This window comes from Hippoglossus hippoglossus, chromosome 24 (assembly GCF_009819705.1).
Source record: "Hippoglossus hippoglossus isolate fHipHip1 chromosome 24, fHipHip1.pri, whole genome shotgun sequence".
NCBI lineage: Eukaryota > Metazoa > Chordata > Actinopteri > Pleuronectiformes > Pleuronectidae > Hippoglossus > Hippoglossus hippoglossus.
Window position 1 is genome coordinate 4,257,191 of NC_047174.1, and position 22,251 is coordinate 4,279,441.

Genomic DNA, 22,251 nt, shown 5'->3' on the forward strand with positions numbered 1-22,251 from the left:
AAATAACACTGGAGGAAACTTGCGTGACTTTCTGTGATGTGTTTTTCTCACCGTGCGCAGAGAAACTACTGGAATATCACATATTACATTCATTTGTAAGTTGCGTGCGTGCGTAATGGGAACGTGCGCGGTGGAAATGGCCCAGAGGAGTGATGGATGGACCCAGTGAGAGGAAACACTGCTCCATTAAAAGTCTGAGCGCAACAAAGTGATGTTGGTCCCTCAGTGGAAACAAGCCTCTCTCTCTCCCCCCCCCTCTCTCTAAGAGGATAAGCTCGTCCCTTTTTCTCACCCTCACCCTGATTGGACGAGGCCACTTCTCAGGAATGGCATCAAACTATTTAAATAGCACTTTGTCCTGCCTCGGCTTAAAAAGGGAGTTTCTTAGCGGACGACAGCAACGAGAACAAGTTTTTAACATCAAGAATTTTTTTTTTATTATTTCTCTTCTTTTCCCTGAGGAATTTTATTTTAATTTTTTAGTTAATCCTGCGTAAATTCAATCTCTTTTCTGGATTTCTAACACACTCCTGTGGGATTTTAATCACTGTGGCGCTGCTGCTTTCTTCAAGCAGGTGAGTTGAGGATATTCTTGTGATTTCTGCAGCTGCACGAATGATCGACTTTAACTTGAATGATCCTTGAACCTGCTGCATGTGTGTGTTATTTGTGACAGGCTGCAGGTTTGGTGTTGCACCATGAAGCTCACAGGGATATTTTTGTTGTTGATGGTTTGGAGCTGCGAGGCTGCGAGAGTCGCAGGTGAGTTTGGGGCAAGTTTTTGAAACTTTAAAAAAAGGGAAATCTGTCTTTGTGATAAATGCAAAAAGATGGAGTGCGTTTTAAAAAAGCATTGAAGGTGAAAAGCTCCAGTGCAGAGCCACAGACAGAGAGACTAACCCCTGCTTCTTCTTATTCACCCCCAGAGAGCAGAGACGACAATAGCGTGCACGACTTGTTCGATCTCATTCAAGTCCCCAAGAAGAACCACGGGGTCACCCTGGTGAAAGGAGACGACCCGTACAGCCCCGCCTACAAGATCCTCAACCCGGACCTGATCCCCCCGGTCCCCGAGAGCGCCTTTAGGGACCTCATCGACTCCATCCACGCCGAGAGAGGATTCCTCCTGCTGCTCAACTTCAAGCAGTTCAAGCGGACCCGGGGGAGCCTCCTCACCGTGGAGAAGCAGGACGGCTCCGGACCCGTGTTCGAGATCGTCTCCAACGGCAAAGCGAACACCTTGGACATAGTTTTCTCCACCGAGAACAAGCAGCAGGTGGTGTCCATCGAGGACGTGGATCTGGCCACGGGTCACTGGAAGAACATCACCCTGTTAGTGCAGGAGGACCGGGCGGTGCTGTACGCGGGATGCGAGGAGGTGAACACCGCGGAGCTGGATGCCCCCATCCAGAGCATCCTGACGCAGGACACTCCGCTCACCGCGCAGCTCCGGATTGGGAAGGGAGCGGTGAAGGACAGGTTCATGGTGAGAGACCGGGCAAAGCGGACTGGAGCCGATGTAGTTTGAACAGATCAGATTTGAGAAATTAAGATCGGCGAAGAAAATTAGTCACTGTTATGGTTAATGCGTAACCGTGCGTAAAAGCGCTCACATGGCACGGATGGAATTGATGATTAATCCAATTGCTTTCAGAGTTCTGCGATGATGACATGTTTTTATTCAATGTTGCACCGAGTTAAAGTTTAAACTTGAACATCGATGCTTGCAGGGGGTCCTACAAAATGTGCGCTTCGTGTTTGGAACAACTCTCGATGCCATCCTCCGCAACAAAGGATGCCAGAACTGTGAGTAATCAAAACCACGATCACCTGAGAACAAGTCTTAGCAAGATTGTATCATAGAAATGTGTAAAAGCTTCACCTGCCTGCTGATTTCTTAATGCACGTTCTTAATACATGTTCATTATTAATAAATCAACCTTAAAGATGAATGTGTAGATATGTGATTTGATTTATGGAACGATTTCTCTTTCAGCATTGACATCCGACACCATGACCCTGGAGAACATGAATGGTTCCTCAGCCATAAGAACAGAGTACACTGGACATAAGACCAAAGGTAAACACAGCTGCACGTCACCAGCTCACGTCTGTTAATCAGTCAGAAGATCTGTGAGGACTGACAAGAATAGAATGAGAGTAATAAAAAGTTTCTGTGTCAATAACTAATGACGTTCCTCCCTGTGAAGACCTGCAGATGGTCTGTGGCTTCTCCTGTGACGACTTGGTCAGCATGTTCAAGGAGCTGAAGAGTCTTGGTGTGGTGGTGAAGGAGCTGTCCAATGAGCTCCGACAGCTGGTGAGAAGGAAACCCATCTGTCTGTCTGAGTGTCTGTCTGTCTGAGTGTCTGTGTTGTGTGTGTGTGTCTGTCTGTCTGTCTGTCTGTCTGAGTGTCTGTCTGTCTGAGTGTCTGTGTTGTGTGTGTGTCTGTGTTGTGTGTGTGTCTGTGTGTGTGTAATGTACCAGCAAAGTAATGTTAGAGATACTCTGTATGTTCTGCTAAGGACATGTAAATACAATATTTTTTACAAGATTGTACCATCTATTATATTTTGGTATGATCCCCGCAAGAAAAAACCTCATCTAACAATATCCATGTTTCCTGTGTGTTTCTCCCTGACCTCTCACTCCCCAGACGGATGAAAACAAGCTGATTAAAACCCGCATCGACATTCACAGCGGCGTCTGCATCCACAACGGCATCGTGCACAAGAACAAAGACGAGTGGACCGTCGACGACTGCACCGAGTGCACTTGTCAGGTGAGGTCTCCAGAGTGCGCTCCTACCAGCTTGGCTATATTGTGCCTGAGGTGCTTCAGCACACGTGTGCGGGGATGAACTCTTGTTCTCGGACTTGTCTGTGCATGCAGACATACACACACATACTTGACACCACTCGACTGATCTGGTCAGTAATGAGTAGTGTGACGGTCTGGCAGGAGACCAGCAGCCTTAACTGCGGTAATGAGAGGTCTGTTGTCAGGAGTTAATCTCAAGTGTGGCCTAGAGGTACTTAACCACACTTAAAGTGATGCATTGCAGGTAATTAACAACGAGACCTTGGCTCTGACAATTGGAAAGACGAGACAGATTCAAGTGCAAAATACCTGGCGTGGAGGATCCGAGCGTTTCGCGGATGAGCCTTTCTTCCTGGTTTCTTCTTCTACTTCACTATATAGTGACTTATATGTAGAGGAGTATATAGGAACATTACCTTGCATAGTCAGAGTCAGTTCCCAGAGTCATTCACAGTGCACCCACACAGGTTGCACTGGCGAGCTGGTCTTACTTGTTTCGGGTTCAGTTCCCAGTTTGGCTTCACAGTGAATCTGACTTCCATTATTAAGACTCTGGCTTCGTCCCCACCCTCCCCTGAGCCAGTGGGCAGTTGGTTGTCTGCTGGGGTCTCCATCCTCAGCCAGTACTCTGCTCAACATCTGAGTTTCCACTGATATACCGTGCCAGAAAAACTAAAAAGCAGAGGATTTAACGAGTTGGTTGCACGGATATGTGCGGATATTGCTCTCTCAGCACCTGAACAGAATTCGGAAGAAAAAGGCCTCACATCCATATATTTGAGCTCATGTCTAACAATGAATTTAATCTCCCTGTTTGTGCAGAACTCTGCGACTGTTTGCCGCAAGATCTCGTGCCCCCTGATCCCCTGCGGCAACGCTACTGTTCCTGATGGAGAGTGCTGCCCCCGCTGTGGAACACGTAAGCATTTCTGCTCTCTACAGCCCCCAGTTAAAATCTGCACACTTATAGGAAGGTATGCTGTTATTTCAGTTATGTAAACCTACATAAATGTTCCCTGTAGGATAGAGTGTATACGTCTGAACGAACAGACAGATCATTCATTCACTGCGCGAGCCGCTTCTGGGTTATTTGCCATATAAAACAAAAAAAAGCCACAAATATTTCCCTTGATGTTCAGGTTTATATCCAAGAGAAAACATGTCAATTTTAGAGATGATTTAACTGCACTAACATCCGAGTAAATGAAAGGGTGCTTATGTGTTGGGAACACGGGCGCTTTGTGCTCCCAAGCATCTTTGAATCTTCAAGTTGAAATGGCCGCAATTTGCTAAATTGGTTAAAGCGGGATGGAAAATCTCGGCTGTTTAGTGGAGCCCATCCTCTACATGAGGAAAAGGGACATGTTCTTCATACCTATGCAAACTTGGCTGCAGTGCCTCCCTTAAACCTAAATAAACAAGGGCAGCCGCATTCATTCTGACCTCAGACACTTGTTGAAGTCATTACATACCCAGAGCAAATCTGTTTCCTCTTCAGGAAAACACAAGTCGATGGGGCATCCCTGTGTATCGCAGGGACAGTGGCTCTTTCTGTTTCCCCGGCTTCTCTCAGTGTGTTAGTCTGTGCCCTCCCTCTCTAAATCCTCACTATTAGTCCTCTGCTTTTAGAGCTTTCTCTCCTCATTTAGGCTTGGGGGTGTTTGCGAGGGGGTGCCGCCTCCCTGGAATAGCTCTTTTATTGTCTCCCTCTTCCCCTCTCACTCATATTCTCTCCCTCCTACTCAGCGAGTGACTATGCAGAGGACGGCTGGTCGCCGTGGTCTGAATGGACCCATTGTTCCGTGTCATGTGGGCGGGGCATCCAGCAGCGTGGGCGCTCCTGCGACCGTATCAATAACAACTGTGAGGGCACCTCAGTGCAGACCCGCGACTGCTACCTCCAGGAGTGTGACAAACGCTGTGAGTTAACACAACAAACCCTAAACCACACACAAACAAATCAGTGGATCCTGAGAAACAGCCAGCCTGAGTGTTTTTATAGCCCGTCATCATCTGTGTGACCTGTGTGGGTGCAAACGATTTGTTTGCCTGATAGCTGACCTCTGACCTTTCTTTGTGGCCTTCAGTCAAGCAGGACGGCGGCTGGAGCCACTGGTCACCCTGGTCTTCCTGCTCCGTCACCTGTGGTTCTGGTGTCATCACCCACATCCGCCTCTGCAACTCCCCCAACCCTCAGCTTGGAGGCAAGGACTGCGTGGGAGAGGGCCGACAAACAGAGAAATGTCAGATGGCTCCGTGCCCCAGTAAGTCCAACCATCTGATATTCAATGCCTGGTTGTATTTATGTGTTCTGTACAGCGCAGGTAGGAATTAATCATGATTTCTTCTCATCTCCTGCAGTCAATGGCAACTGGGGGCCGTGGTCACCGTGGGACACATGCAGTCTTACCTGTGGAGGTGGTGTCCAGAATCGTAAACGCCTGTGCAATGACCCTGAACCAAAATACGATGGCAAAGAGTGTCTTGGTGAAGCCAAAGGCAACCAGATATGCAACAAGAAATCCTGCCCCGTCGGTGAGAGCTTCGACATGTTACATATGGCTGTACTTCTATCCTGTGTTCTTTACTGAGCACTAATACACTACATTATTTAGATTTCCTTTCACAACAAGGTCATAAGTTAAATGGGATTTACCTGATTTTAAAAAAGGTTACATGTGAATGATACAGAGCAGATGATGTATTGATAATAAACCAGCGTTGTTGGTTTTTAGATGGGTGTCTGTCCAACCCCTGCTTTGCTGGAGCAAAATGCACCAGTTTAACTGATGGTTCCTGGAAATGTGGCAAGTGTCCAGGTGGTTACAGCGGCAACGGTATCAAGTGCAAAGATGTCGACGAGGTAAAAATGAATTAGACGTTGAGATACAAACATGTAGAGACTAACAAGTGTCTATCTTAGTGTTCACACATTTTCTTTTTATCCGAAAAAACAGTGCAAAGAGGTGCCAGACGCTTGCTTTGAGTTCAATGGCGTCCATCGCTGTGAGAATACAGAACCAGGCTACAACTGCCTGCCCTGTCCCCCTCGCTACACAGGACCCCAGCCCTTTGGCAGAAGTGTGGAGCACGCTGTGGCTCACAAACAGGCAAGTACAGTCTTGGGGCAAAAGCTCTGACAGGAAGAGATACAAGTTGATGAATTGTACGATAAATAAAAACTGATAACAAGAAGGGTTGTGTGAGGTATAACTTGCATCGCTTCAGCGCAGGACCAGGCTCATTGACTGTGATGAATGCCTGCCTTTATGAGAACAGAATGCTATGAATTTGGACTATGCAAAGCCAGTGTGATTTGAGCCGATTGTTCCAACTATGCGTCTCTCCTACAGGTGTGCACACCCCGTAATCCCTGCCTCGATGGAAGCCACGACTGCAACAAAAACGCCCGCTGCAACTACCTCGGACACTTCGCCGATCCCATGTACCGCTGCGAGTGCCGGCCCGGTTACGCTGGCAACGGCCATATCTGTGGAGAGGACACGGATCTCGATGGATGGCCCAACGCTGACTTGGTTTGTGTGGAGAATGCCACCTACCACTGCAAAAAGGTGAGGTCACGATGAAGCGATAAGGCTTAACAATGATCACGACTTATACTTGTGAGTGTACGTTTTTGCAGAGTTAAAGTTACATGTATGTTTGTGATAAACTCTGAGTGTCTGACCACGTTGTCTGTTATTCAGGACAACTGCCCCAACCTCCCCAACTCTGGGCAGGAAGATTACGATAAGGACGGCATTGGAGATGCTTGTGACAGTGATGATGACAATGATGGCATTCCTGACGATAGGGTGAGTGAAACCTCTCCAGATGTGGCCTCGACAATGAACAAGGGACTGTGTGTGTGGGATTTTTTTGCATTCATCATTCATACTGTCTAATAAAAGGGCAGGTGGAGAGGGGGGAAGGGGAGTGGAGGCTCCGCAGGAAAGCAAATGTTTCTCCCCCGTGCCCGAGCCAAAACCTCAAATTCCATTAAATTCCAACACCAAGGCACCGCTCTGAAGGAGCTGCACTGTGTGTTTGCTGAGCCCAACATTAGATGTGGGACAGGGCCTAAAAATAAAAGCAGCCTTTCATTCTGCAACACTCCGTCCCTGTAAATAGATCCGCTCACACTAAAACAGCAAATGACAAGTGTTTCTCTTTCTTTCCCTTTTTGAAACAGGACAACTGTCCATTCATCTTCAACCCCAGGCAGTATGATTATGACCGTGATGACGTGGGTGACCGCTGTGACAACTGCCCATACAACAGTAATCCAGACCAGACAGACACAGACAACAATGGAGAGGGAGATGCCTGCGCTGTGGACATCGACGGAGATGGTGAGAACTGGAAACTCAATTCATCGGGACGTCCACATCGTTGTGCTTTTTTTAAGAAATGTATTTTAAACTTCTGAATTGGCTTTTCATATTTGTTCCTAAATGTTTCCATCTACTCCCTAGGTATATTAAATGAGAAGGATAACTGTCCCCGTGTGTACAACGTGGACCAAAGAGACACAGATCTGGACGGAGTTGGAGACATGTGCGATAACTGCCCTCTGGAACATAATCCTGATCAGGTGTGTGGACGCTCACATATACACACCGCCCCTTCCCCATTTCCTTCCACTTCACCAACCAACAATACTCCACATTCATCTCCCTGCCGTTCTCTATAGCTCAGCATATATCTCTCTCTCAGTTGAGAGAGAGCCTCAGTGATTAGCTGTCTAAGCTTTTATCACGCCATGTAAAGGTGGAGTAAATCCTGTGTGCAGCTCAAGGGCACATCAGTTAAATAAGGCGTGGTGGGGGGCTAGGGATCCTTTCAATGGCCCAATGACGTTATCTGGCTAATGTGAAGGAAGAGGCCCTAGACTGGATATTACTGAGGAATGGCCCTGGGCTGTGTCCACGCTCTGTCGGTGCACCGCGGCCCTGCTCAGTCCACCTGTGCCATGCTACACTGAGAAATAGGAATGTGTTCAACAACAAAAACGCAGAAGGATGGGGGGGAAACTGGGGAGCGTCCAAGTCCACACTGAGAGAATTTCACATTGCAATTAAGGCCGACGGAGACAAGTCAAGACATGGGCACAGCAAAGTTTTCTGCTTTTACAGAGTACAAAACTACATAAACAGGCCCTCCTCAAAGGTTATTGTCTTAATGAGATCTTCAACAGCAGATGTTCGACAGTTAGGGCTTGCATGACTTTACCTTTCGCTGCAGATGCTGGTACTCAACAAGCAAATTGGAGTCGGGAAAGCGAGACAGGGTCCAGAAGAGTGATGTTTGAATGTCAGTAGATAAAAACTGCCGACAGAGCTTAGACAAATTGAGCGTGGCAGCTTTATGGAAGCAGAGAGTGATTGGACCCTAAGGAAAGTTCTTAATGAAAGCAGGGGAGGCGGAATGACAGAAAGAGGGCTGCAGGAAACTTTGATGGAAGGAAAAGCACATGTTGGAATGTAATCACTAATTTTAGCATGCTAATACTTCCCAGTCCCCTTAAGCTATACATTAAGTCATAACTAATGCCAAAACATTGCAGGTGGATTCAGATGACGACCGCGTGGGAGACAAGTGTGACAGCAACCAGGACATTGATGAGGACGGACATCAGAACAATCTGGACAACTGCCCGTACATCCCCAATGCCAATCAGGCTGACCACGACAAGGACGGCAAGGGAGACGCCTGTGACCATGATGACGACAATGATGGCATCCCTGACGATAAGGACAACTGCAGACTGGCCTTCAACCCTGACCAGCTGGACACTGATGGTGAGCAAAAGGACACAGGTTGTCCTTACCATTTCTTAGGCAGCAATATGTTAAAACATAGAATATACAGGTCTTCATAACTAATTATTATTTAACTTTTTTCAGGTGATGGCCGTGGAGATGCTTGCAAAGATGACTTTGACCAAGACAACGTGCCGGACATCTATGACGTGTGTCCCGAAAACTTTGGCATCAGTGAGACAGACTTCCGCCAGTTCCAGATGGTTCCTCTGGACCCCAAAGGCACCTCCCAGATTGATCCTAATTGGGTCGTACGCCATCAGGGCAAAGAGCTCGTCCAGACTGTCAACTGTGACCCTGGCCTTGCTGTTGGTGAGCGAGACGTGTGATTGTCAACACAGTGTACATCATTTTTCAGGGGTTTGTTTACAGTCCCCTAACTTGGTTGTTCTTCTTCGTCAGGGTACCACGAGTTTAATGCAGTGGACTTCAGTGGGACTTTCTTCATCAACACAGAGAGGGATGATGATTATGCCGGCTTTGTGTTTGGCTACCAGTCCAGTTCCAGGTTCTACGTGGTGATGTGGAAGCAGATTACGCAGACCTACTGGTCAAATAAACCCACCAAGGCCCAGGGGTATTCTGGCCTTTCCATTAAAGTGGTAAATTCCACCACTGGTCCTGGAGAGCACCTCAGAAATGCCCTCTGGCACACCGGGAATACCACGGGACAGGTAAGACAAAGGGGGTCCCATCTCCCGGTCAATGATTTTTCTATGATATCAGGGATGTGTGAAAAGATAACCCGATGACTGTTATTTCCCTGTGTTATTTGCTTCAGGTCCGCACTCTCTGGCATGACCCAAAGCATGTTGGATGGAAAGACTTCACTGCCTACAGATGGCATCTGATCCACAGACCGAGAACAGGACATATTAGGTGGGTACATTATATTAAATAGTCCACAGAGAAGTATTACGTGTCTTATGGGTTTTGATGTTGAAATCCAAACTTGAACTTTTCCATTTTTCCAACAGAGTTGTGATGTACGAGGGCAAAAAGATCATGGCAGATACCGGCAGCATCTATGACAAGACATACGCAGGTGGCAGGCTAGGTCTTTTTGTCTTCTCACAAGAGATGGTATACTTTTCAGACCTCAAGTATAATTGCAGAGGTAAGGATCTATTTAAATTTAAGTTTAATTCCTAGTCCTAAAATCAACATCCCTTACATGACTGTATCCAACTCCTTATGTTGTGTGTCTCTCTCTCTTTCAACAGACGCATAAATGGGTGGCGCAGGAAGTTCTGAGGAATGCACCTTTTTTTGTATAAAGTATGAACTTATGTATTCTGATGCAAAGTCCAGGGACCGATCTATTTCCGCGACTCTTTCTTCAGCGGCACGCACACTCGGACGGGGCGGAGGGCATGTGGTCAGCCTCAGGGTAACTTGAAGCTGGTTCGGGCAGAGCACCAACCGGCTGACTGCCAGTTGAGGATCAGAGAGCCCCTTCTCCTCCACCCTTAGCATCCACGAGCGCAGGGAGAGCTGGGGTGAGGGGGGGGGGGGGAGAAAGCAAAACCCCTCTAGCTCTGCCAGTAGGACACCAACACCTTTCTATCCCAGCTCTGCCTGCCTCCTTGCTCTCTGAAAGATCTCATTCATCTCTTTGCGGGAGCAGCTTCCCCATAGACAACTATGCACTTCCAAGCCTTCACATCTCTCCGTCGTTCTAGCTCACTTTACCAACCTGTGTGCCTTTCTGCTTTACCCTCTGGATGGACATCCCAAAGAAAAAAAAGAGACTGATGAAATATTCCCTTTTGCTTTACCAGATCTGCCCGGATGTAGATTCTGAATGGTTCAACTTTTGAGGACTCAAAAGGAGGAAGGCAGCAACAACCTTTGCTGTATTGGACTTTTGGGAGTCAAGTTAGAAATAAGGGCAAGATGATGATGTAGATGTTTGTGTTCATGCGTGTACTGTATGTGGAAGATTGGTCATGAATGGAAGAAGAAAGTGGTTTGATCTACCCGAGAAGCTCTGTAGAGAGGAACTATGGAGAGGAGAAATAAAAAATTTAGGTTAGGTATCTTTTGAACATACAGATATGATGGGCTTTGTTGATTTTGTCTAGTTGAATAAACAACTCTCAGGGTGAGATGGAAGTTACATTCTTCCCATATTAAACCAGTAAGAAAAAAATAAAGAGGATTACATTTTACGAAGAATTTGTCTAGAGCCAGTAAACTTAAAGCCGAAATTCCCAAAGTTCTCCCGATCTCAAATTAAATTCTAGGTCACTGAAGCGATTGATCTCCCTCCATTTTTGAGGATTTCAAATTGAAATTATGTAAATATGTGTAATTTATTGACTCTTGCCTACAATGTAGGCAGCAAAGGAAATTTGAATACTTTGAAAAAGTAAAAATAAATCATCCAATATCGCTATAAAAAGCTGAAATCAGGTGCAGTCAGCTGTCAAACGCAGAACGCACGATCTGGTCAGTGTCTTATCATCTCCCGCTGCACAGAGTGAATTAGGTTTTCTTCAGATTGATCCATTGGCATGAAGTGTTTGTGACTTGTGTGCCTTTTCTTCAGAGAGAGAGATGAAAACAAACAAAATCTTTGATGTACAAATATTACCTCATTGCTGTTGTATAATTTGATCGAGCAGAAACAACCTTATTCCTTTGACATGACGGACAAATCTAAGTGCTACTGTAGCATGAGCTGTAAATAGTACGACATTTCATATATAAAAAGAACGCAACCGAGCTCCCGATCCCACGATCTACCCCGGTGAAAATGGGAGGTGTCTTTTTTTTTTTTTTATATAAATAATTTTGCTTTATCATGTATGTCCAGTGCTGTTCTTAGCAGATAAATTATTGCTCTGTTTTGTCCTAGCTGTTCGTGAGAGATTGACATGTATGTGTGTGTGTTTGTGTGCGATTGTGCGTGCGCGCGTGTGTGTAGATAAATGCTATTTAAATAATTTATCAGGATTTGCTGCCTTACAAAAACGGCACGTCCATCTGTATAAACGGTTTGCACACTGACGTGAGGATGTTCTGTTCTTTATGGTTTTTACCTTTTATTTTGTTATTGTGTATCAATGTTACCATTATTTTTGTACAATTAGTTTGCTTGTCCGGAAACATTTTCTTAGTTGTAAAAAAAAAGCAAAAAATGCTGTTTTTATTCATAGCGACTATTTTGTTACATACTTCAAGACAATAAATAGTTGTGAAAATTCAAGCCTGTCGATGCTTTTGTTTTTGTCATATTTCACCATTTCTCTATTCAGCTTTAAATCTGTGTTTGATCAAGTGTACGGAACAATTAAATGATGCGGAAATACAAAGACATTGACTCACACCAGACTTACTTTTGGCCTCAAACTGGAGTTGATTTGGTCGACTGTAGCCACAACGCCCGGCACTTGAACACACTCAGAGTCAAAGTGATCGCTCCGTTCCCCCTGAGGCACAAGCCGAGTTGTACTTTCAGGCCTTTCTCTCTGCAGACAGACACACATCGTCTCTGTGATGAAGGCCACATGAGGAATGTGACACAAATGTCTGCTCCTCGGCCTGATGTGCCCGACCTCTGATCTGCACTGACCCTCTGCGAAAAGGTTAAACAACACAGAGAGCAAATATTAGGATGACACAAACCTTGACATTGGCTTATAATGGCTTCAGAGGACAGATGCTAAAATAGCCAAGTAGTGGATGAAATAACAGAAACACAAATAACTATACTCTGTATGATAACTAGATTTAATAAATGCCCCTCTGACTCTTTGCAAACTTGAAAATCTGCCCCCTTAAAAAAAAGGAAGAAACACAAATTGTCCGAGGACAAAGGATCCAGTTGAAACCAGTGGCTGCAGCTTTTTTATTTCTAGACTTCACATTTCACAGTTTTCTGTCCTACATTAAAAAATGAGACTAAATGTAAACAGACCTGTTAGCAAGTCCTATCAAATCTACTGAGACATATTGTCAAACCTGAAAAAAACCTTGAGAAAACAATCTATTCAACCCAAGCAAACTGGTTATAGTAGCAGGCAGACTGACTGACGTCTGGTCGTGTATACTTGGAACCAAGTGGGCCTGTAATGAACCCTAATCACTCATCTAACAGTGCGTGGTGTCTTCAAACAGACAGAGTTTAAGTCACTCCTGTTGGTTACATCTCAGCTTATTTAAAAACCCATGATCGTCATTAGTTTATTGTAGAAAAGAATAAAAAACACAAAGTGCACAAGGTCTTTTCAACGAGGGAAAGACCTGTGAGATCTTCTGTTATCTTAATGAACTGCGTATATGAGACAAAACAAACATTTATGAATCTGTTTTAATCCAGTAAGTCAGTTATATAAACTCATTCATGATGACAGCCGAACATGAATTATCAGGGATTATCAAAGTGTGGCAAACACTGACGGACAGACGTCTTAATACCAGCTGCAGTTCTCGCACGTCTCTGCCGGCTGTCTACAAACACCCACATGTTTACTCTCAGACCCTTTTTTAGGCTGCGGGTCAGGATGTGAGTCACTACATCGGTTTGAAGACCATTTCATTGCACTGTCTTCTTCTTCTTCTATTTAGTCAATTAAAATAAGGAGGAAACATGGATGAAAATAGTAAGAGGAAGCCAAATCTCTTTTATGAGGTAAGCTCCCTTTTAAGATCATATTTAAAGAGGCCAGTTAACGGATATCTTTTATATTTATGGATTTCTTGGTCTGACCAGTGATTGATGGTGGAACCTTGATGTGCTTTGTCATTCTATGAATCATAATTTTGTCCAGTAAAATTCTTTGAAAATGGTGAAAAACATCCCATAAAAATGTCCACTAATCCTACTTTGACATAATCAAATAACTTGTTGTGCAGCCAACACTTCAAATTGTTTTGACTTGAGGAGATGAATAAGGTTTTCAGGCATGAACTTCTTCATGTGTGAAAGGCAAATTCCATTTTCCGGAATTTGCCTTTCACATATGAAGAATGCAGAAGGATTGTCCAGGTCAGACGTGTTGACAAAAACAGGAAGATGTCTGGAACACTCAGGCGAGGGATGGCACGTGTAGAGCAAGATGAGGCCGGACATGTTGTATAACTTTCATTTTTTGTAGATTGACACCAGCGTCGGCCCTCATCACCAAAGCTGTTGAATCTCTTCGCCTTTCCAATGTGACATTTTCGTCAGCATCCTCTACTTGTGTGGCTGCCGAGAAATTTGTATTCTTTTAGTTCTTCTTAGTTTTGCATCCGTTGCGTGTTAGAAACGTCATCGACTATACATTTCCATGCTGTATTCTCACAAGGGCTCACAGGTGATAGAGCGCCTCAGTTGTTGGTGTGTTTGTGACGTTGAATATGATGCACCGGGGATAAAAACAGAAAAAGATATAAAAAGGAAGATATAAGAAATGGTGACAATTTAGGGTAATCCCAGTGTGTCTTGTTTGCCCATCCTTTTCCCAGCAACACCACCAGGACTTCAAACTGGCAGCCTTCCGGTCACGACTCATGACAGCTCTTACTTACCACACACACACACGCACACACACAAAACCCCCCACACACACACACACACACACACACACACTCCTCCAATAATGACAGACCAAAGCTTTAAAAGACCCGCTCAATTACCTCCAGCGCCTTTAATGGCTCCACAAAAAGCACCTTTTTCAGTAAAATGATATATACAACAGCCTTGAAGTGAGGTGACTAATGCAAAGTGCTGATGAATGGAACAAAGGCCCTCCCACCCTGGATTTATTTAGCTCCTGTAATCCACCCGGGGGGGAAATGGGGGGGAGGCTGCGATCCATTTGCAGAAGCCGCTGCCACAATCGGCCTCAAACCTCAAACCTGCGACACCACGTCTGATCTGGCCTCCCTCCTCCCGGCGTCTGTCATTCGACGCCTTTATGCTTTAACGCTGCTGTGTGTCGAGGTGTTGATGTGTCAGGTTAAGATGGCAGACCCCCCCGCTGACTACTGCGGCGTTCAACCACCGTCCGCCTCGGGAGCTGGAGGACGCCACCTGTACATACAGTGTGTGAGACCCGAATAAGGATAAAATAACATTTTCTTTAACAATAAAGACTTGGTGGAAATAAGTCTGGAATGTGGTTTAGTCATGGAATTCCTTTCCATTATAGTATTAGCTGGGTGTGGAGGGCGTGATCGGGAATGAAACCTCAGTTTTATCACCTGCGCTCGATTGTTCCCAAGAAAAAGCAGCTGAAGGCGTTTTGAGTTTTGGGAATCGTCTCTTTAAATCATTCGAACTGTTACGTAACATCGAGAGACATCTGTGGTTTGCTGTTATAGAGATCTGAAGATAAGAGGCTTTCAAATTCATATGTGGAAACTTTTGACTGTATATGAAGATGGGCAGCTGCTCAAAAGTGGACAAATGCACATTGTACAAAATCCCAAAGTTCCCAGTTTGCAATTACATAAAACAGTAATTACATAAAACAGAGAAGACAAACTGAACATAAATTGTTCACTCCTCTCTGTCAAACTGCTAAACTGTGCAGTGCTTCAACTCTTCTGAAATATAAATCTGTCAAACAGCTGGAGGTTGTTGCTCTGAACGACTTGTCAAAATATAATTACACGCTTTGAGACACTTGATTTAATTGTGTGAACATAGCACTTGTCAAACCGGAGGCGTCTCATCAGCCGCAAAACACAAGTCGAGGTCACTTTACACTCATTGCGTCAACTCACTCATATCAATGATGTCCGGATTGAAAACAAACAGCCATAACCACATAAAAATGTTGGTATAACCTGTGTGAGCTCATATAAAATAATTTCCCATAGAGAACAATACAGTTCCTGTGATTGTTGGCGGCTGTGATGGGCTTCCTGACAGGGATGTGCTCTGACCTCTGACCCCTGGGCTCGCTGCACCTGGAGACCCCTAAACAGGCCGCGATGGAAACAGGTGACCTTCACCTCTTTTTGATTAACAGCGACAGGTAAAGGAAAAACAACCTCGTCCCTCAGCAGGATTCATGAGGACATCATAAATCCTCGCTCTCATGTTGGTATGTCTCCTGGGCAATAACACGACACGTTATGTAAAGCAAGTTCACGATTTAAAAACAACGAGGTGGAAAAACGGTTGACGGCGTTCGAGTGTCTGGTATGAGAACCACGCATTGACAGGCGATCACCAACGTTTTGTCTGGAGGTGCAGACTGAGACGTGGCAAACATGTTTGTTCGGCTCCTGAACCCCGACACATCTGCTCGGTGGGATCTTTGCACATCACCGCTGTTTGTTTTTCCTCCGTCCTCCTCTGGACACAAGTGAGGCGGAGACACAGTCTGAATAGCGAAAAAAGACGAATGTTCCAAAACAGCCCCAAAGAAGAGCACGTCGCTGACGCCCGTTGTGCGACAGGAATTCCATGACGGAGTAAATTCGTTTTTTTCTTCCCCGTTTTACAGCTTTGGAGATGAACGCCAAACACCCGCTCCGACTCTGCAGTGTGGAAACAGCGAGCACCGAGTCCTCCACGATCCAGGTCAACCACAATGAGACAGAACCGTTTTTCATGTGTGGCTTATTAATGGTTTGTTGATTTATAAAAGTGGATCCTAAAGAGCCGTCGCACAGGTTTTCCATGTCCTGCAACCCACGGGTCAGGATGGAGAATTTTCTTTTCCTTTAACTCATCAATTCAAATAAGTGACCCAGAATTCTGCCATTACTTTATATTTTCCTAACTTTTTCCAAAATATCTTGACCTTATTCCGACAGCTTAAATATGTCTCAGTATTTTAAAAAACAAAACGATTTTACAAATTCGAATTCCTTCCTTTCCTTCTTAATTCTTCAAATGTCTCCAACACACATAATCTTTTTTAAGTATTGATATATCTACAGTTTTCCTTAAAGTAGTAAAACAGTGGATGGATATTTGGATGTTTTGTCACTAGTTAAAAAAGCTGGTCATTATAATGCAGATTATATGATGCAGCTCAGCTTTGTTGCCAATTTGTTTCAGCAAATGCAAGTCGACTGCAAGTTTTAACAGCAATAACACTATCCAGCTTTTTGTGTGACACTGAAAGTACGAAGGTCACCGTCTTCTGCAGACGACGGCAGAAAGAGAAAGACCCCAGACACCATCGTGTGCTATTCATTGACCGAACTGGCAGCAGATGAGAGAGGATGGGGGGAGACTGGAGGAAGAGGCAATGGCTTATAATTTCCTGCAGGGAGCACGCCCTGCTACTGCCCTACAACTCCTGTTTATCTGATGGCCTGTAATTCCTCCTGGCCTCGGCCTCATGTCAAGTTACAGACCGGGCTTCAAACACACACGACATCGCTGCCACACTGTGCCCAAAGCAACATTCCTCCTCTATCTGGACCAGTAAGACTCAGCTGCACATTAAGGTCACGGCAGTAATAGTAATGATGGGCCAAGTCCGTATCTTACAGTCCACCACTCATTTGTTCTTTTTGTTAATGTTTGTTCATGTTCAACTCGGAACAAGTCCAAAATTCAAAAGTTTTGATCCGAGAGTTTCGAACGTCATCAGTTTTAAACTAATTGACATCATTTTTATTATATTTAATCAGCTCTAAATAGTAGTTTCTAATGTGAACTTGTCAAATGTTACTTTTGTCATTTGCAAACTATATGAAAATCTCTCACAAGTGCCTAAGGGCATCACGAATAAGTGAATGCAAAGTGAATATCGCAGGTCAGAGTTGAATTTCAAGCGAAGCGAATGTTTTATTCACCAGTTTCCTCGTCCGGATTGGAAGTGAACAGAAGGCGAAGGTTTGCGTATGAGTGACCGAGCCATAACACCACTTTTTAGCCCATACAGATGTTTTTATGATTGACGTGTGTAATTCAAAATTAGCCTTTCTGTTACTTTACTGTTCGTTATCATGTAAATATCGGAAAGAGTTGTTAAAATGCTCTAAAAGCATCAAAACAACATATTTTATTTCCACATTCCCACTGCAGAGCACATGAACGACAACTCAGGAAATTCGCCCCTCCGAGGAACACACACACACACTTCCAGTTCTTATAACGTGGAGGTACAGTACATCCTATAGCTGCACCTAATAATCCACACGTCTGAGATACGAGCGTCAAACTTGGCTGCGGGACACGGAACAGTCAGGACATGGTGTCTCTCCTCTTTGAACGTTCACAGCCACGACTGCCGAGAGGAAGTCAAGGATCCTGTGTGTTGTTGACCACAGACCGTCCGCCCCCCCGCTCTCCGCACAGACGTGTGAAATATTAGAGATAGCTGTGGCAGACGGATTTCCACACAGACACTAAACCTCCCCAGAGCCCGGCTTTGCGTGAGAGACGGAGACGTAAACAGTGTGGATAGAGACACCTGTGTTTCGTTTATGTGCCGCTGCGAGGATGGATGCTACTTGAGGCTTATTTGAATGGACATGTTATGACGGTGGAATATGGATCTCTGGCTTTTATATTAAGTGGGTCATGAGAGGCAGGAATTGGGGCTGGATTCAATTCATCTCAATTTCTTTTTTAATAAATTATTAAAATCAATCTTTACTTTTGCTCCTTCTCACTAAATATGTCCACCCTCGTAAAATATGTATGTGTATGCTGTGGTTACTTTGTGGTTACTAGATGAATTATCTTTATTATCCCCGAGAGGCCATTTGGATTAAACACCACTGCAAACATTACAGACAATAAATAAGAATCAAATGAGTGATAAAGTCATAATTTTGAAACTGCGATGAAATATTAAAACATGATGAACTTGATTTCCCCCTGGTGGCTGGTATAGGTCATAAATCCTGCCTCCTCCATGTTAGTGAATGGAACATGGACCAATACAAAGTCTGAAGGTAGGCCCACATGTTAAATAAACTTTGTAAATTTGGTTTTAATTCCTTATGTAAAAAAATTGCTCATCTATATATACAGTCTATGGTCCTTTTTAAAACATATGCAATTGCCATTCGATCTAGAAGCTGTTTAAACCCCCAAGAGCTGATGGGGGGGAAATGATCAGTGTCTGTTAGATTTGCTCCTCTTATGGCGAGTGTGCAGAAAAAAGGTAATTTGTGGGTAGAATTCTGAAAGTGCATAAAAGTAGATGATAGCTGGGTATGTGTGTCCTGCCTCTCAGGACAGGTACTGAGAAAACCTGCAGACTGACCTGAATTCTCGGTTTGTGTTTGTTGTCATCATCTCTGGCTTCAAGATGTGAGGCCGTGAAAATCGAGTGAACGTTTTTTTCCTCCGTCGCTGCTGACACGCTGACTAACAGCTGTCTGCAGATATCTCACTGACAGAAGCAGAGCAGACGAATTAGTGAGCAGACTTTCAGTTGCTGTCCCTTCTCAGAAAGCATTTATTTAAAAGTATGCATAATGATGACAGACTTGTAAGAAATACAGGTTTTCATTATTCTTGCTTTGCGCACATAGAAAAATATAGATTACATGTTTGACAAGGAAAATAAATCCTATGTCTCAGTTTTTCACAGCTGACAAAAATGTGTTTACAATTTAGCCATAATCTGCATTTTATATTCTAGGAAATAAATTAAGACTTTATTAATCCCGAAGGAAATTCTTTGCCATCTTGCTCCAAGATTATAGCACAGAACAATATATAGTAGAATAGAATACAGTGGGGGGGAATAAAGTCTAAAATATAAGTGAAAATAAAAGTATAAGTGTATTAGTAGGTCAATAGAATAAGATAGCAAAGTTACATTAGACAGATAAACTAATATTTAACTAAAGTGGCAGTAAGTAGAAATGAAATGATAAAGGAGTAAGAAATAAGAGATATTGAAATATATTGAGATAAATTATTGCACGATATTGAAAATATTGCAAAAAATATGTGTTTCTCCCTTTTTGAATGTAGAAAAAAATAAAGTTGTTTTTAACAACTTGTTTTTTCAGCATTTAGCTTTTATAAAATAGAAATAAACAAAAGTATTGTATTTCCCCTCTTTATCTCTACGGACTCCCAGAGGTATAAGGTCTTTAGCACTGATTACTGAGGTCTCGTCTGCAGCTCTCGAGACTATTTGTAAATCAGGTTTCTGAAAGCGATTCAAGTTGACATATCACAGTTTTGCGATGCACATACAGTACTGAAATACTTCTTTCTCAGGCAATTGAGAAGACATAAAAAAGTTTGTCTTGAGTCAGTCCTGCTCTGCTGTCAGGGCTGGAGATCCCCCCGGCCATGAGGAGCCAGGAAACAACAAACCAAGGAGAGACGGGCAAACCTCCAGTCTGGAGTTCCTGTCGATGCCACGACAAAGTGTACAGAGCAGTCTAATGTGAGCGGCAGGGCCAAGGCCAGGAGAGGTTTCCACTCAAGGTGGGTCCGTTCCAGGCCGGGGGACAGTTGAAAGAAACACAGTGTAAATGAGTCAGACTGACAAGTGGGTGTGTATCAGTCAGCCGGCATCACGGCAGGAAAAACAGAGACCTGAGAGATGTTGTGTGGAGCCTTCAGGGCGAGGAATCTGAACGGTGCATATTCTCACACACGATGAATCAGGATTAAAATGCTAAATGCAGCATTTGTGTGTTTATAAGGGTTTTTTTCAACAGAGAGTGTTTTCTTCATCCATATCCCAGAACCACTATAGTCTACTGTTCACTATAGGTTACTGCCTTGCTCATGGGCCAGTAGCCAAAGCTTATTGGCTTCTCAGCTCTCAGATTATATCAGAAGCTGAATCTGGACGATACTTCACCATTTTCACATCACACGTGCACATACACGGATACACACCAATTCTCTCCGCTACCAACATGTGATCTCACACACGCATCGATATACCGAAGGTCAGATTTGGTACCACACATATCTGATGGCAAATCTGTGTTTACCGGCAACATTCCTTCACCAGAAAAAGCTCCAGTTACGAGCCTCGGCCTCAGTAATACTCTGGTCCAGTGCTTTGAGAGCAGAGCTACTCAGGTGAGGGACATTCTGCTCACATTACTGGGTCGGTGGCATTGCTTTACTGGGCAGACCACCTGGGACAGTTTCGAGTGTAAGCGGGAAATACCTATTTAAAAGGTTACTGGGAAATGGTAGTGCTGCGATATCAAGTGAAGGCTGACAGGTTGTTTATAGATAAGCACACATATAAAAGCAGGAATTCCCACTTTTGTTTCATGAGAAAGATGCGAAGAAAATATGAAACGTTTGAGCGTGTTTCAATCTTTCTTTGTAAAACAAAAACAAGTTTGCCTCTTTTTTTTTCCCATCCCGATGAGAAACGTGAGGTTGCGGTGTCAGGTTCCCTCCAGACCCATTTTGTGTCCTCGATCGGTGGCGCGAGACAAAAGCGCCACAGAAACCAGAGCTTGAGGTAGTGCTGCACTTTTGCCGTGAGTCAGGAGGGGGTAGAAGAATGGAGTCCTTTCTCTGTCCGGCCCAGCGTACTGTACTGTGCACCTCGGAGAAGCACTCAGAGCGGAGAGGAGATGGGCTGGCTTGATAATGGACACACACACACACACACATATCTAGGCCCCCTCCTCAGGATCCCCCCCCCTCCTCAGCTCTGGGAGGGTTTGAGGCGTTTAGAGCTGGTGTGAATTCACCCGCTCGCTGAGTCACGACAATCACATTTGTCTGGTGGAGGCACAAACTCTGAGAGTGAGAAAAAAGCAGCGTCCTCGTCTCGTCTGACACTCCCCGGCCTTTTGTGTAAAAAGAAAAAGAAGTAAACTGGCACAAAACCTGCGCTCTGAGTTGATGTAGCTATTGAGGGCCGACTCGTTTCTGTCCGCTCTTTTCTCACGTGAACACAATGAAGCGCTGAGACGCAACATTCGGGGAGAAAGTTGTGCAGACTTGAGTGACGATCCCCAGAGGACTGCGTGCTCCAAACAAATGGCCCCTTGCATCAAAGAAGCTTGTAATCAGCAAAAAAAATGAAAATGAGATATGGCCTCAGCCTGGAGGACGAAGACTCAGGTCTCCAAGGGAATTAACAGTCATTTCTCAGGGCTTCATCTACACATAACCTGCTGAGATAAGGACTTGAGGCTCCTTTATGCTGCCTCTACCTATAAAAAGGATACGTCAGTTTAAAACTGTCCATTTCCCTATATGCATCTGATGTAGAGCATAAATGAGCCTTTACCCTTTAACAGGATTTCAAGATCTTGTCCACAGGTTTATGTTCAGTCAACCTCAGGACTTACAGGTCTCTCTAAAAACCAATCAGACAGCTGCAGCTTATTCAAAATCCCAAAACACCAAGGAAGTGAATCACATCACTCTTCTCAGATCTCTGCTCTCTGTGAACAAGTTGACATCTAAACATTTCTGATCTACTGCGACACTGTGAAGCATGCAGACCTCGCAGGTCGTCTGGAACAGGTCTGCTTCCTGTAAACAAGGAGAAGCAGAGTTCAGTTTTTAGTTCCCAGAGAACTGCAGGTCCACTCTGATCTATTGTTTATTCTCTCTGTATTTAACACTTTAATTTCTTTCTATGTGGGTCTTTCTTTGTATTTTTCTACGTTGCTGTTACAATTCATCATGATTCCTTTTATATCTGACCTAAAGCACTTTGAATTGATTTTGCTTTTAAAATGTGCTCTATT

At 44.4% G+C, this 22,251-nt stretch overlaps 1 protein-coding gene across 1 annotated transcript; it reads left to right on the forward strand.

The window, feature by feature from the left end:
* The first annotated feature begins 367 nt into the window (after positions 1-367).
* Positions 368-11,852, forward strand: thbs1b (thrombospondin 1b). The gene is made up of 23 exons (XM_034579936.1): positions 368-575; positions 677-762; positions 927-1,486; positions 1,731-1,806; positions 1,997-2,080; positions 2,211-2,320; positions 2,658-2,783; positions 3,644-3,740; positions 4,568-4,741; positions 4,909-5,085; positions 5,183-5,356; positions 5,557-5,684; positions 5,779-5,931; positions 6,175-6,393; positions 6,529-6,636; positions 7,014-7,173; positions 7,297-7,415; positions 8,388-8,622; positions 8,728-8,955; positions 9,046-9,317; positions 9,425-9,522; positions 9,621-9,760; positions 9,867-11,852. The coding sequence occupies exons 2-23, from the start codon at positions 699-701 to the stop codon at positions 9,872-9,874; spliced, it is 3,510 nt and encodes a 1,169-aa protein (XP_034435827.1). The 5' UTR covers positions 368-575; positions 677-698; the 3' UTR covers positions 9,875-11,852.
* Positions 11,853-22,251: the final 10,399 nt, after the last annotated feature.